The following is a 12,923-nucleotide window of genomic DNA, read 5'->3' as shown; positions in this document are numbered from 1 at the left end:
AATTTGCTGTCTATTGAGGGTCAGAGCTCTCTCGGATTTCATCAGAAATATCTTAATTTGTGTTCTGAAGATGAACGAAGGTCTTATGGGTTTGGAACAAATGGGTGAATTTTTGTGTTCTTGCTTAATGAGATTGCAACCTTGCCCAATGGTTTGGTTAAAATGTATGTTTTTATTGTGACATTTGTATGGTTTATTTAGTGTCATGCTGTATCAGATCAGATAATGTTTCCACTTATACATACAACCTTGGAGAAAAGACAAACTGCAGAAGTGTCGGATGTGATCAGTTTAAAGGGTTACTTCAGCGATTAGCATATGGCTTTGTATCAGTAGAAACCCTGGAGTATATTCAAATGATTGTACTTCATACTGAACACGCGCTGTGAACGACTGCCGCGAACGCGCTTACCTCAGCTCTCATGATGAATGTAATCTGACTCCTGCTGCGTTTGTGTCGTGACTCTCGCTCGGCTCACTCCCACGTTATTGAACAGACACGTTCAGTTTTTAATTGTAGTGTCTGTCCTCTAACTGAACTGATTTTATGAAAATGAGCGCGGCCGGAAAGTAATCCAGTAATCCAGTAGCGGTGGCTTTGGAAGTGGCCTCGTAGGGCAGCGAAGCATTCTGGCAATTGTTGTCTTTCATCCCCATGAGACAAAAATACATTTTCTGTCTTTTCTCAGTCTAGAAGGCACCAAATTAAAAAATTATTTCACAATTTTACTACATAAATAACCCAGTTTAAATACAGATTCATCTTACCAGTGCTGAAGTAAATCTTTACTTTTTTTTGTCGGATTGTATCTGCATCTGTGTTTATTGTGGCTTGATTCTGAGCTGTATCCTGTGCTCTCTTAGGTCAGGAGGTTTGGCAGATGTGTCTGGAGTTTTGGCTTCCAGTGAGGGGTCATTTCACAGCCTTCAGGGGAGCGTGATATCGGGTTCTTCCTCTCCTGTCCAGGCTCAGGCCCCCTCCACTGCGCAAGGTACCACGACCTTCAAATTCTGCCAACAGAGACTGCATTTACACTTGGCATTAAGATGCGCTCTCCATGATCTGAGGAAGCAGAGTGGGTGAATTTACACTTCACAACATCAAGTTGCTTCTCTCCCTGGATAATTTACCAGATCTGGGTTTCCTGTGCAACATTTCAAATTTGTCTGAATTGGAAAAATGGCCCCTGTGCAAAGTTCATTGAGTATGTGCACAACATACAGACACAGGTCTCAAGTTAATGCTGAGTGTAAATGAGTTATCTGCAAGCTCTTTGTTTAAATTAGTGTTAATTTTCTTTAAAAAATTTGATTACCTTTTTCCCCAAGACTAAGACGAAATTACATCAACATCATTGAACACTTACCATGACTTTATCAACATGGAATATAGTTGACCAAAAAGACGGCACTATAACAAATATAGTGAATGTATCCATGTACGCTCCATGTATGCTAAATATCATGTGCTAAAAAGGGTCAAAATTATAAACATTACATTCTAAATCAAAAAACAGATTGCTTAACATTTAAGCATTTAACATTTTATTTATTTAAAGGTGTAGTAAGCGATTTTCTGAGAAATAACACTGATATTTGAAATAAAATCCAAATGAACACACCCTCCCTTCATTGCTCCACCCCCAATGGCATTCAAACTCATGCAATGCAAGAGTAGAGGTATCTTTATCATAGCAGAAGCGAATCAAAATAAAGTGAAAATTAACAATTTAACCATATACAGTACACAAATATATATATACAACTAAGCAAGTTTGTTGTTAGTCACCACTAGCATACACGCAAAACAAAAGTTACTCCTATATGGAGCAGAAAGAATACTTTTTTATTTTATTTTTTAATAAATGTGTTCCTTGGGGTTCATATTTTGCATATAAAAAAACAAATATATGTGTGGAAAAGCACATTTTCAACCCTCATTCTGACCCTCTGTCTGAAATGACCCCTTATTAAGAGGCGGCTCCTTGACAGTAAACGGCCACTGTTATGATTGCAGGGTTCCCAGTCTCGTTCATGAATACCAGATTCAAGGACTTTCAAGGACTTTTTAAAGCACCTTTTACTTTAAATCAAGCACAATAAATATGATAAAGGTGTGTGTGATACTGCCAATATGAACAGTATATTAAATGCCTACTGTACTTGTGTCTGTCATTACTGCTGTAATGCTTAGGCATATACTGACACCTAAAATAACATTTTAGGGGCATGGGACTTTGTTAAAATCCAGTGAGGATAGAGGCTGGTAGAGTGTACAAGAGTTTTTACAGGAGATGCAGTTTGTTGCCCTTTTATTCCAGCTTTTAACATTTATTTCACAGGGGTTTTAGTTTTCTTTTTTATATATCATAACTTAATTAAAACATCAAAATGTAGAGCTATGGTATACATGACATTTTCGAATTAAATGAAAAGCTATGGATTAAGTTAATACTAAGTTAACAATAAGTCAATTGTTTAGCATTAAAAATATGCACAATTATTTATTTATCCCCTGTACATGGTACCGTTTTAAAAATCAATTTTAAGGCTTTTAAGACCTGCACAGGGTGAGATCTGTGTTTATGGAAACCATAAAATGACTTAAAAAACAACTTGAACAACTTCACAGTTTTATAAAATGTATTTATAAAAACTTCACATTTCAGCCATTAAAGGGATAGTTCACCCCAAAATGAAATTGATGTCATTAATGACTCACCCTAATGTCGTTCCTCACCCGTAAGACCTCCGTTCATCTTCACACACAATTTAAGATATTTTATATTTAGTCCGAGAGCGTATACAAGTGTATGAACACTATACTGTCCATCTCCAGAAAAGGAATAAAAACATCATCAAAGTAGTCCATATGAGACATCAGTTAGTTCATTAGAATCTCTTGAAGCATCGGAAATACATTTTGGTGAAAAAATCACAAAAACTACGACTTAATTCAGCATTGTCTTCTCTTCCGTGTTCCTCAAATAAAGGTTCAAACGGTCATGAATCAGTGAATCGATCAATGATTCGAGTCACCAATGTCACGTGATTTCAGCAGTTTGACACGTGAGCCAAACTGCTGAAATCACGTGACATTGGCGATAACACAAAATGTATTTATAAAAACGCATTTCAGCCTTTATGTAATTCATTCTTAAGACATTTTTATGCAGAGCTTCCTGCACGTGATCACGATCCATCCGCTCACGTAGCATTTTTTCAGGTTTTTTCCGCTTCCTCCCCAATCAGTAGTGCGTTTCTTTGGCAGCACAAAAAGGCCAATTTTTGTAATAGCACCATGCTACTCTAACAAAATGTAGGTTGTACTTTCAAGGACCTATGTTTGTTTTCAAGTACTTTCCAGGCCTTGAATACATGCATCCAAAATTCAAGGACTTTCAAGAAGCATGGGAACCCTGTGATTGACTAATGTTACTTCATAGGAGACGGTATCATTTCCCACTCGCGTTTTTTGAAATCACTATCCAAATAAAACCATTATTTACAGACAATGCACGGTTTGTGATGCAGCTGCTGTCAGATCAAATACAGTTGGCAGCTTCATCTTTCAACAAAAGAACACCACTTGGTCCATACACTGGGATCCTTCTGAAGTCTTTACAAGGACGCAAACAAGCTGTTTAAACCGGATGCGTCAAAGCAAACATTCCTTTATGAGTTTTTTTTACTTCTCTATTTGTCCTGTTTTTGGTCAGACTTAAGCGTGTAGTGAAGTGAACAGGCATCGTTATGCTGTATAACTGTAGACAGCGTCAGTAGGTGAGTTTACATGGAGCACTGTAATCGGTTTAAAAGTCCAATCCGAATGAAAATGCTCCATATAAACACCTCAATCGGAATAAAAATGCCCAAATTGTAATCGGTTTGAGAGGGGTGGGATAAACCTTTTCATGAACCGATCAAATGAAAATTTAACCATGTAAAAGACCCGTTCACTTTTGAGTATGTGTCCATGACGTGATATACAGCGCGCACCTTCACCACTGACCGCGCGCCTCGCTCACACGCAGGCTATAAAGTTAATTTAAAAGGGGTAAACTTTTTATTTCATTAGAAGTTATGAAGATAATGTTGGCATAATGACACAGACACAGCCCAGCTAAACCCTCTCATCGTCCAGGCACTTTTTACTTCAACTGCGCCTGTCAGAAGAATTGATTTTTTTCTGAGATGATTAGACTTTTCAATAAATAAAGAGCTTTTATAAAACCGTATAAGTCCTGGTGGCCGTTGAGAGTTGCTATGGCACCCGCGAGCGCAATCCAGCTGCTGATGGATGGCATCGACATTTCTGATGCGGCAGACAAACTGCTCTGTGATGATTGCGATTGAAAGTCAGCACATGTAGATCCCAGATCGGTTTAGATAGCGTCTCATGTAAACAGTCCACTAAATCTTTCAATCAGGATTTTTTAATCGGAATGACAAAAAAGTGTGCATGTAAACGTGTCTAGTGATTATAATGGGTTCTATTTGCTTTTGCTTTTTTTGTGGTGTAAATATAATTTATTCTGAAGCAATATTCTCATCATTGTTTTATCAGCTTTAACATTTACATCTGCTTTTGTGCACTAAACAAGATGAAAAGATGGGTCTAGGTCCGGATGCAAACAAACTCTGGTCCGGACCAAACAAGCAAAGCAAACCAAACTAAATGGAAAAAAAATAGCTGACAGAAGTTATACTTTTGAATCCAAAAAGTTTGAATCCTTTTTGACTGTGTGTCTGTGTGTGTGTGTGTGTGTGTGTGTTTAGCTCCCTCTGCCAGTAGTCTGCTGCAGGGCCTCAGCCTCAGTCTGCAGGAGATCAACACGAAACCACCAGGCGTTCCCTCCACCACACAGGTGCCGGCCCAGTTATTCACATCCTTGTCTTAAGAGACGCATGTTTTTGCATCCCTTATAATAAACATGCTTGCATATTTCCATCTCTTCTGTGTGTCGTGTCCTTCAGATGTCAGGAGGGAAGCCCCAGTGTCAGGGGCAGGTGTTGAGCTCTCTCAGCTCGGGAAGCGGGACGCTAGTGCGGGCGGTGCCGGTCGTGTCTACTGGCTCCGGGATGACCAAAACCACAGCGATCCACCAGCTCCTCACCAACGGCGGCCTGGCCAAACTAGCCAATAGTCTGCCAGGACTGGCCCACGTCTCCAGTCAGAGCACGGGTACGTCATCGTCGCCACTGATGACACAGCGTTCCAAACAGAGGCGTCCGCGATGAGTAGGGACTCAGGTGACTAGAGTAGCAGTAAGGTCAAAGGTGGGATCCATGAACAGGATTACAAAAAAAAGTGTTGGGCAGGTAAATGTTCTGAAAGAGCAATAAACATCCAGCTGAGCATGTAAATATGTACCATAAACAAACATTTGTGTAGATTTGCTAATTTTTTTATGCATGTAAAAAGTATTGTTTGGGTGATCTACACTTATTGCGCTGATTAAGTTCTGCTTGCAACCGAATGTGCTTTTCTACAAGTTGTTCTTTTTAGTGCATTCTTGGGGTCGACCTTTAACTCAAACTGCTGTTATGCACAAAGGACCAAAATATTTATATGGCAGTGCTGGAAAATGACAGCTGTGATAAATTCCCACATCCCCAGCTTCATTCAATGTGCTTACTGTGACAACCTCACTGTTGGTTTTGTTCCATTTTTCTATTTTCAGTTTGTTTCTTTTTTCATTTCTGTTATTTGTTTACCAGTTTCTGTTGGATGAGGTGTATGTAAATCATAAGGCTTGCTCTACTCACAAAGACATTCATTAAATCCCCAACAGCAAATGTTTTTTTCCTACCTCTTGTTTGTGTCATTATTATTGTTGTTTTCTGTTTTCTTCATCTCTGCATGGGTGTTCTCTATTGTTTGCAGAAGTTATTTAAATGCAGTGCAAATAAAAAACAAAAACAAATTATGGATTATTAATCCATAGTTGTTTGGTCAAATGCGATATTCAGACTATTTCGGCTGTGTGTAGACTACATTATGCACATTTTCTGTAAATTGTAAAAAAAAAAATAATAATAATGTTAGGCTGTGTCTACTCTGCATTAAGCAGAATTCTTGTCTGAACATCCACCGATTTATCTTATTGAGATTTAAGATGTTTAAACAATTTGATTCAAAATGCAAAAGAAACTGGGTATTTAAATGGACCGCACTTGCTGAATTTAAATATGCACACAATGTTTGTGCATACTTAATAACTATTTTATTGGTATGTAGTATCCAGTATAATTTCAGAGTGTCTGCTGGGCTTAAGAAGTCTAATTTTTGCTTGCATTGAAATAATGAATACATTCCTCAGTATTTTTGTCCTGGTTTCCAATACAAATATCTAAACATCTTTAAATCAAGGTCCATTTACTTAATGAAGTCTTGTTAATGAGTTTCTACTTGAAACAAGAAAACATTTTTTGCCAATGAGTGATAAAAACTTTCCTTTGAATTAAGTTGATTGTCCCTCGGCAGGTATTTGTTTGTTTGAATCATAAACTCGCTTTATTTTGATACATTTCACAAAAATACTTCTTTATATATAATGTCATTTTGCATATCAAGTAAATGTTTTAAAGGGTTAGTACATCCAAAACTATTTTATTTTGTTTCAAACCAATAAGACATTCGTTCATCTTCAGAACACAAATGAAGATATTTTTGATGAAATCTGAGAGCTTTCTGTTCCTCCATTGATGGCTGCGTAACTTTCTACTTTGACACTCCAAAAAGTTCATAAAGAGATTGTAAAACTAATCCATATGAATTGAGGGATTTAGACCAACATATCTGAAGAGACACGATCACTTTATATGATGGACAGATCGAAAATGAACCTCAATGGTTGTTGCTGAAGCTGAAATGTGCTGTGTAACACGAGAATGAACCTCATTGGTTCTTGCAGAAGCTCAAACGTGCTGCGTAACACGAGAATGAACCTCATTGGTTCTTGCTGAAGCTCAAACGTGCTGCGTAACACGAGAATGAACCTCATTGGCTCTGCTGAAGCTCAAACGTGCTGCGTAACACGAGAATGAACCTCATTGGTTCTGCTGAAGCTTAAACGTGCTGCGTAACACAAGAATGAACCTCATTGGCTCTGCTGAAGCTTAAACGTGCTGCGTAACACAAGAATGAACCTCATTGGCTCTGCTGAAGCTTAAACGTGCTGCGTAACACAAGAATGAACCTCATTGGTTCTCGCTGAAGCTCAAACGCGCTGCATAACACGAGAATGAACCTCATTGGTTCTGCTGAAGCTCAAACGTGCTGCGTAACACTAGAATGAACCTCATTGGCTCTGCTGAAGCTCAAACGTGCTGCGTAACACAAGAATGAACCTCATTCGCTCTGCTGAAGCTCAAACGTGCTGCGTAACTCTAGAATGAACCTCATTGGATCTCGCTGAAGCTCAAACGCGCTGCGTAACACGAGAATGAACCTCATTGGTTCTGCTGAAGCTCAAACGCGCTGCGTAACACGAGAATGAACCTCATTGGCTCTGCTGAAGCTCAAACGTGCTGCGTAACTCTAGAATGAACCTCATTGGATCTCGCTGAAGCTCAAACGCGCTGCGTAACACGAGAATGAACCTCATTGGTTCTGCTGAAGCTCAAACGTGCTGCGTAACTCTAGAATGAACCTCATTGGTTCTGCTGAAGCTCAAACGTGCTGCGTAACTCTAGAATGAACCTCATTGGTTCTGCTGAAGCTCAAACGTGCTGCGTAACACGAGAATGAACATCATTGGTTTTTGTTAAGTGAAAATGCTTGAGTTTCTGTTTACCACGACTGATGTCAATAAAAGCCTAAATTCAATCTGTCATCATATAAAGCAATCATGTCTCCTCAGAAAATTGACTAAACCACTCGATTCATATGGATTAGTTTTACAAAAGTGGAAGATGCGTAGCTGTCAATGGAGGGACAAAAATATATTTGCGTTCTGAAGATGCGGGTTTGGAAAGACATGAGGGTAAGTAATTTATAAAAATAAAAAAATATGATAAATCTCGACATTGTCATGAATATGGCCATGATGTGTTTCTTCCTACATAGTTGTTAAGAATAAAAAAGCTAAACACTCAATTAATTAAGTTTAGAAGAACTGTTGCCAAACATTGCAAAAATGATCCAATCATAATCTCTTAAAAGTATTGTTTACCAAAAAAAATTTAATTATCCCATAATTTACTCGATCTCAAGCTATCCTGGGTGTGTATGCCTATCTTCTTTCAGACAAATACAATCTGAGTAAAATATTAATGCTGTTATTGATAATTGATATTTTGACTGATCTATAGGCTCTATATGAGGTGAATGAAAGACAGAAAATGGGTACGGAAAGTATTCAGACCCTCTTAAATTTTCCTTTTGGGAAGTTTTTCACACCTGGATTTGGGGATCCTCTGCCATTCCTCCTCTCAGATCCTCTCCAGTTCTGTCAGGTTAGATGGTAAATGTTGGTGGACAGCACTTTTCAGGTCTCTCCAGAGATGCTCAACTGGGTTTAAGTCAGGGCTCTGGCTGGGCCATTCAAGAACAGTCACAGAGTTGTTGTGAAGCCACTCCTCCGTTATTTTAGCTGTGTGCTTAGGATCATAGTCTTGTTGGAAGGTCATCTTTCCCTTGATTGCAACCAGTCGTCCTGTCCCTGCAGCTGAAAAACACCCCCACAGCATGATGCTGCCACCACCATACTTCACTGTTGGGACTGTATTGGACAGGTGATATTTTTCTCCACACATACCGCTTAGGTTTAAGGCCAAAAAGTTATATATTGGTCTCATCAGACCAGAGAATCTTATTTCTCACCATCTTGGAGTCCTTCAGATGTTTTTTAGCAAACTCCATGCAGGCTTTCATGTGTCTTGCACTGAGGAGAGGCTTCCGTCGGGGAACTCTGCCATAAAGCCCCGACTGGTGGAGGGCTGCAGTGATGGTTGACTTTTTACAACTTTCTCCCATCTCCCTACTGCATCTCTGGAGCTCAGCCACAGTGATCTTTGGGTTCTTCTTTACCTCTCTCACCAAGGCTCTTCTCCCCTGATAGCTCAGTTTGGCGGGACGGCCAGCTCTAGGAAGGGTTCTTGTTGTCCCAAACTTCCATTTAAAGGGGGGGGGTGAAATGCTGTTTCATGCATACTGAGCTTTTTACACCGTTTAAGACTTGGATTCCCATCCTAAACATAGACAAAGTTTCAAAAACTATTGTTGGACGTTTGATAGAGTATTTCTGTGTCAAAAATACTCCTTCCGGTTTCTCACAAGTTTCGGAGAGTTTTTTTTTAGTATGGCTCCACTTGACGTTAATAGATCGGAAGGTCCTTGTATGGGCCGTGCGAGCTCTTCTCCCGGTAGGGTGCGCGCACGTGACAAGAGCGAGAGAGAGGAAATGCACGCCGTAAACAGTCTCTCAGGTGCAGATCCAGTCCTCCGTGAACACTTCTGAAGCGCCCTATGGTCCGTGCCGCGCTCCAGTTTATTCCTATGGGTGACGTCGACCGACTTAAACGCTTCAGCACAGCATTCCGGGAAGGCAGCGCTGCATTTGAACCGATTTGAACGCAGAAATGACGGGAAGCTTCACAACATCGCTTCAGTCGCGTCTCAAAGTGGATTTCCACGCCACTGCTGTCACAGGACTTCACCAAATCATACCAAAGAAGTGTGTTTTTGACGGAGCGGTCCCAGCGATAAAGGTTCGGTCCTGCTTTGGAAGCAGCCGGTGAGTAAAACTGCTTCAAATGTCTGTGCTGTCGGCTATCGTCGCGTGAGTAAACATCAGTAAACGACATGATCGCGTGCTTCGTCATTCAAATGCGCTAACGGTTACTCCATTGTTGTTCTGTATAACGTTACACTAGTCTGACGTGCAAAACCGTTTTGCTTGCTACTGCTAAGGTCTAGTCGCATACAATAGTCCATAAACCGAATCATGTCCTCATAAACTGCGAGTAAAGACACACAAATGTTGACAGGCCACTAAATAGAGTACATACCACAGAGACGGACGTCCTGCTGTTGCTGTTTCTATTTCAGCCTCCGAATTAGATTCTGGATCATATCTATTAGCTGAGATCAATAGCAAGGGTTTCTCCACGCTTGAGGACGTCACCGCTTTGCACATTCGTCATTCTTTAGCTCCGCCCACACGATACGCCTCCAGGCGCTCGTTTTTTTTCGGAAAGACTCGGTACAGCCCATATTTCTTTTACAAATATAATGAAACTAAAGACTTTTCGGAGATATGAAGGATGCAATACTACTCTATAGGTACTCAAGATTGACATGAGATTGACTGAAACTGAGTGTTTCACCCCCCTTTAAGGATTATGGAGGCCACTGTGCTCTTAGGAAGTGCAGCAGAATATTTTTTGTAACCGTGGCCAGATCTGTGCCTTGCCATCATTCTGTCTCTGAGCTCTTCAGGCAGCTCCTTTGACCTCATGATTCTCATTTGATTGACCATGTGATCTTTCAGTTTTTCGTTTTTAATTAATCTGCAAAAATGTCAACAAATCTTTTTTTTTTCAATATGGGGTGCTTTGTGTAAACTGATGAGAAAAACAATGAACTTAAATGATTTTAGCATATGGTTGCAATATAACAAAGTGTGACAAATGTAAGGGGGTCTGAATACTTTCCGTACCCACTATATATGATTCATTCACCTGCAGCATAAAACATTAATTTATTCATTAGGCTACTTGCTAAATATGGTAAATGGTAAATCTAATTTATCACATTATAAATTATGGACAAAACATAACAGGTTGTATTACATTTTTATGAATAAGTAACACAGAATAACATGTTTGCATGTATAATAGATATGCCTCCATCACCTAATGATTTGTATTTAAATATTCCACGATACATATGTTTCCAAACAACTTGTGATAATAATTTTTAGGGAAAAGAAAAGGTAAATATATTTCTGTCTTATTTTTTTTAAGTAGGACATGCCTGTAATGTGTGTGTCGTCCGCAGGGCTGAAAGCTCCTACCACCATCACAGTGACGTTGCGAGGTCAGCCCAGCAGATTTCCCGCTCTCAGCCACACGGGGGCGACAGCGCCCTCTCACGGCGCACCTGACCACCAGGTGTGTGACCCGCAGTCACCAAATTCTAGTTTACGAATCAAAATCCTGTCTGTTGCTTCATTTGATTAGCTTGAAGTTCCAGAGCCGAAACAGAACAGTTGGCTTTAAACCTCCCTTTGCTTTATCTAGCGCTCAACAAATTAGAAGAGCTCATCAAAGTCATTTAGAATTTTCATTAACATTGATTAGTCCATTTAGGTTTTCTTTTCAAAGCTAACTTGTTGTGTTAAATGATGTTTACTCGCAGCCCACACAGTTCGATCAGCGCCTTTAGTGCTGTGCAATGTGAGCAATTAGTGTTGCTGTAGTAACCGTCTCATTGACCACGCAGAGGGATGAAGTGTAATTATTTGCCTAATCACTCTGAAGAGCATAATTATATGCTTGTCATTTTGGATCTGGATCACTTAGGTATTGGTAATACTTATGATTCATAAAAAACACTATTGGATAATTGTGTCTGACCACTTAAAACTTTAGAGGATGTTTCACTGTGTATTTAAGCAACATCACATGAGCAAGAGTGCAAAGGTTTGGGTGTCAGAAATATATTTTTACATTTACATTTACATTTATGCATTTAGCAGACGCTTTTATCCAAAGCGACTTACAACTCAGGAGTACAGGAAGCGATCCGTCAAGAAGAGGCAAAGAAACGCAAAACGTGCCCTAAATACCAAGATTTGTATACTAGCCTACTCAGAGTAGCAAAAAACAGAAAAGGAAAGAAGAAAAGAGAAATAGAGGAGGAAGAGTTTTTTTTTTTAATTAATCCTTTTTATTCAACAAGGATTAATTTAATTGATCAAAAGTGACAGACATTTATGATGTTACAAAATACCAAACAAATGCTGTTCTTTTGAACTCTCTGTTCATCAAAGATTCTTTTTCATCAAAGATTTTTTTTTTCAACACTGATTATAAAAAATGTTGCTTGAACCACAAATCAGCATATTAGAATGATTTCTGAATGTGTCACCTAGAGTAATAATGCTGAAAATTCATCTTTACATCACATGCGTAAATTACATTTTAAAATATATAAAAATAGTTATTTTAAATTATAATAATATTTCATGATATTCCCATTTTTACTGCATTTTGATCAAATAAATGCAGCCTTGGTGATCATACAAGATTTTTTAAAACATTAGTGAACTTTTTTCAGTATCTCATTCTGCAAATTGTATTTTTACACCAGTAGGTGACGACAACTCATTTAAATCAAGTCATTTAAATAAAAAACAAACATTCAGGAACAAAACAATCCTGTTTTTAGTGAGCAAGACATTTGGTACGCGTCTTAAGGCCCTGTCACACTGGACGCGATTTTGACGTGCGAATAATTCGCGCAATGTTTTTTTTTCTCCGATCAGCTGTTTGTGTAATAAGCACTTCCACACCAAACGTGAATGTGCTGAGGCGAAAAAACAACATTTATTTTTTTCGTTTCGATGACGATTTTTTTTTTTTACTCTAGCGGCGACAAAAACGGCTTCAACCAATCACATAAAAGGAAACAAAGGTGACGAAATGTCCAGTTGATGTCATGAGCTATTCAGTCAACTTTAAAGCTACACTGTGTGATATTTTCTCCCATCTAGTGGTGAAAAGGTATATGACCATCCAGTGAATAATAGATTCTGCTCCTCTCAATTTCGATTTCGTTTCAACTCCTACGGTGGCCGATTTAGTCATGGCTTTCAGTTCGACCTCTTCGGTGAGTGTTGCGTCAACTCAAGTGATGAGGTAATTTTTGAAAACTATTATAATTTGCAGTTATTTAATTTACCAAATGATCTATG

At 39.0% G+C, this 12,923-nt stretch overlaps 1 protein-coding gene across 2 annotated transcripts in view; it reads left to right on the top strand.

The window, feature by feature from the left end:
- The window catches only part of kansl3 (KAT8 regulatory NSL complex subunit 3), a 49,062-nt gene that overhangs the window by 26,075 nt on the left and 10,064 nt on the right, over positions 1 to 12,923 (top strand). For both annotated transcript variants that reach the window (XM_067413048.1, XM_067413047.1), the window contains 4 exons: positions 865 to 992; positions 4,780 to 4,868; positions 4,978 to 5,185; positions 11,006 to 11,118. In XM_067413048.1, coding sequence (XP_067269149.1) covers positions 865 to 992; positions 4,780 to 4,868; positions 4,978 to 5,185; positions 11,006 to 11,118 — 538 coding nt within the window. The remainder of the gene's footprint in view (positions 1 to 864; positions 993 to 4,779; positions 4,869 to 4,977; positions 5,186 to 11,005; positions 11,119 to 12,923) is intronic.

Source organism: Pseudorasbora parva, chromosome 13, assembly GCF_024679245.1.
Source record: "Pseudorasbora parva isolate DD20220531a chromosome 13, ASM2467924v1, whole genome shotgun sequence".
NCBI classification, from domain to species: Eukaryota; Metazoa; Chordata; class Actinopteri; order Cypriniformes; family Gobionidae; genus Pseudorasbora; species Pseudorasbora parva.
The sequence above is the reverse complement of the archived record's forward strand: the minus strand, read 5'-3'. Positions and strand labels throughout refer to the sequence as shown.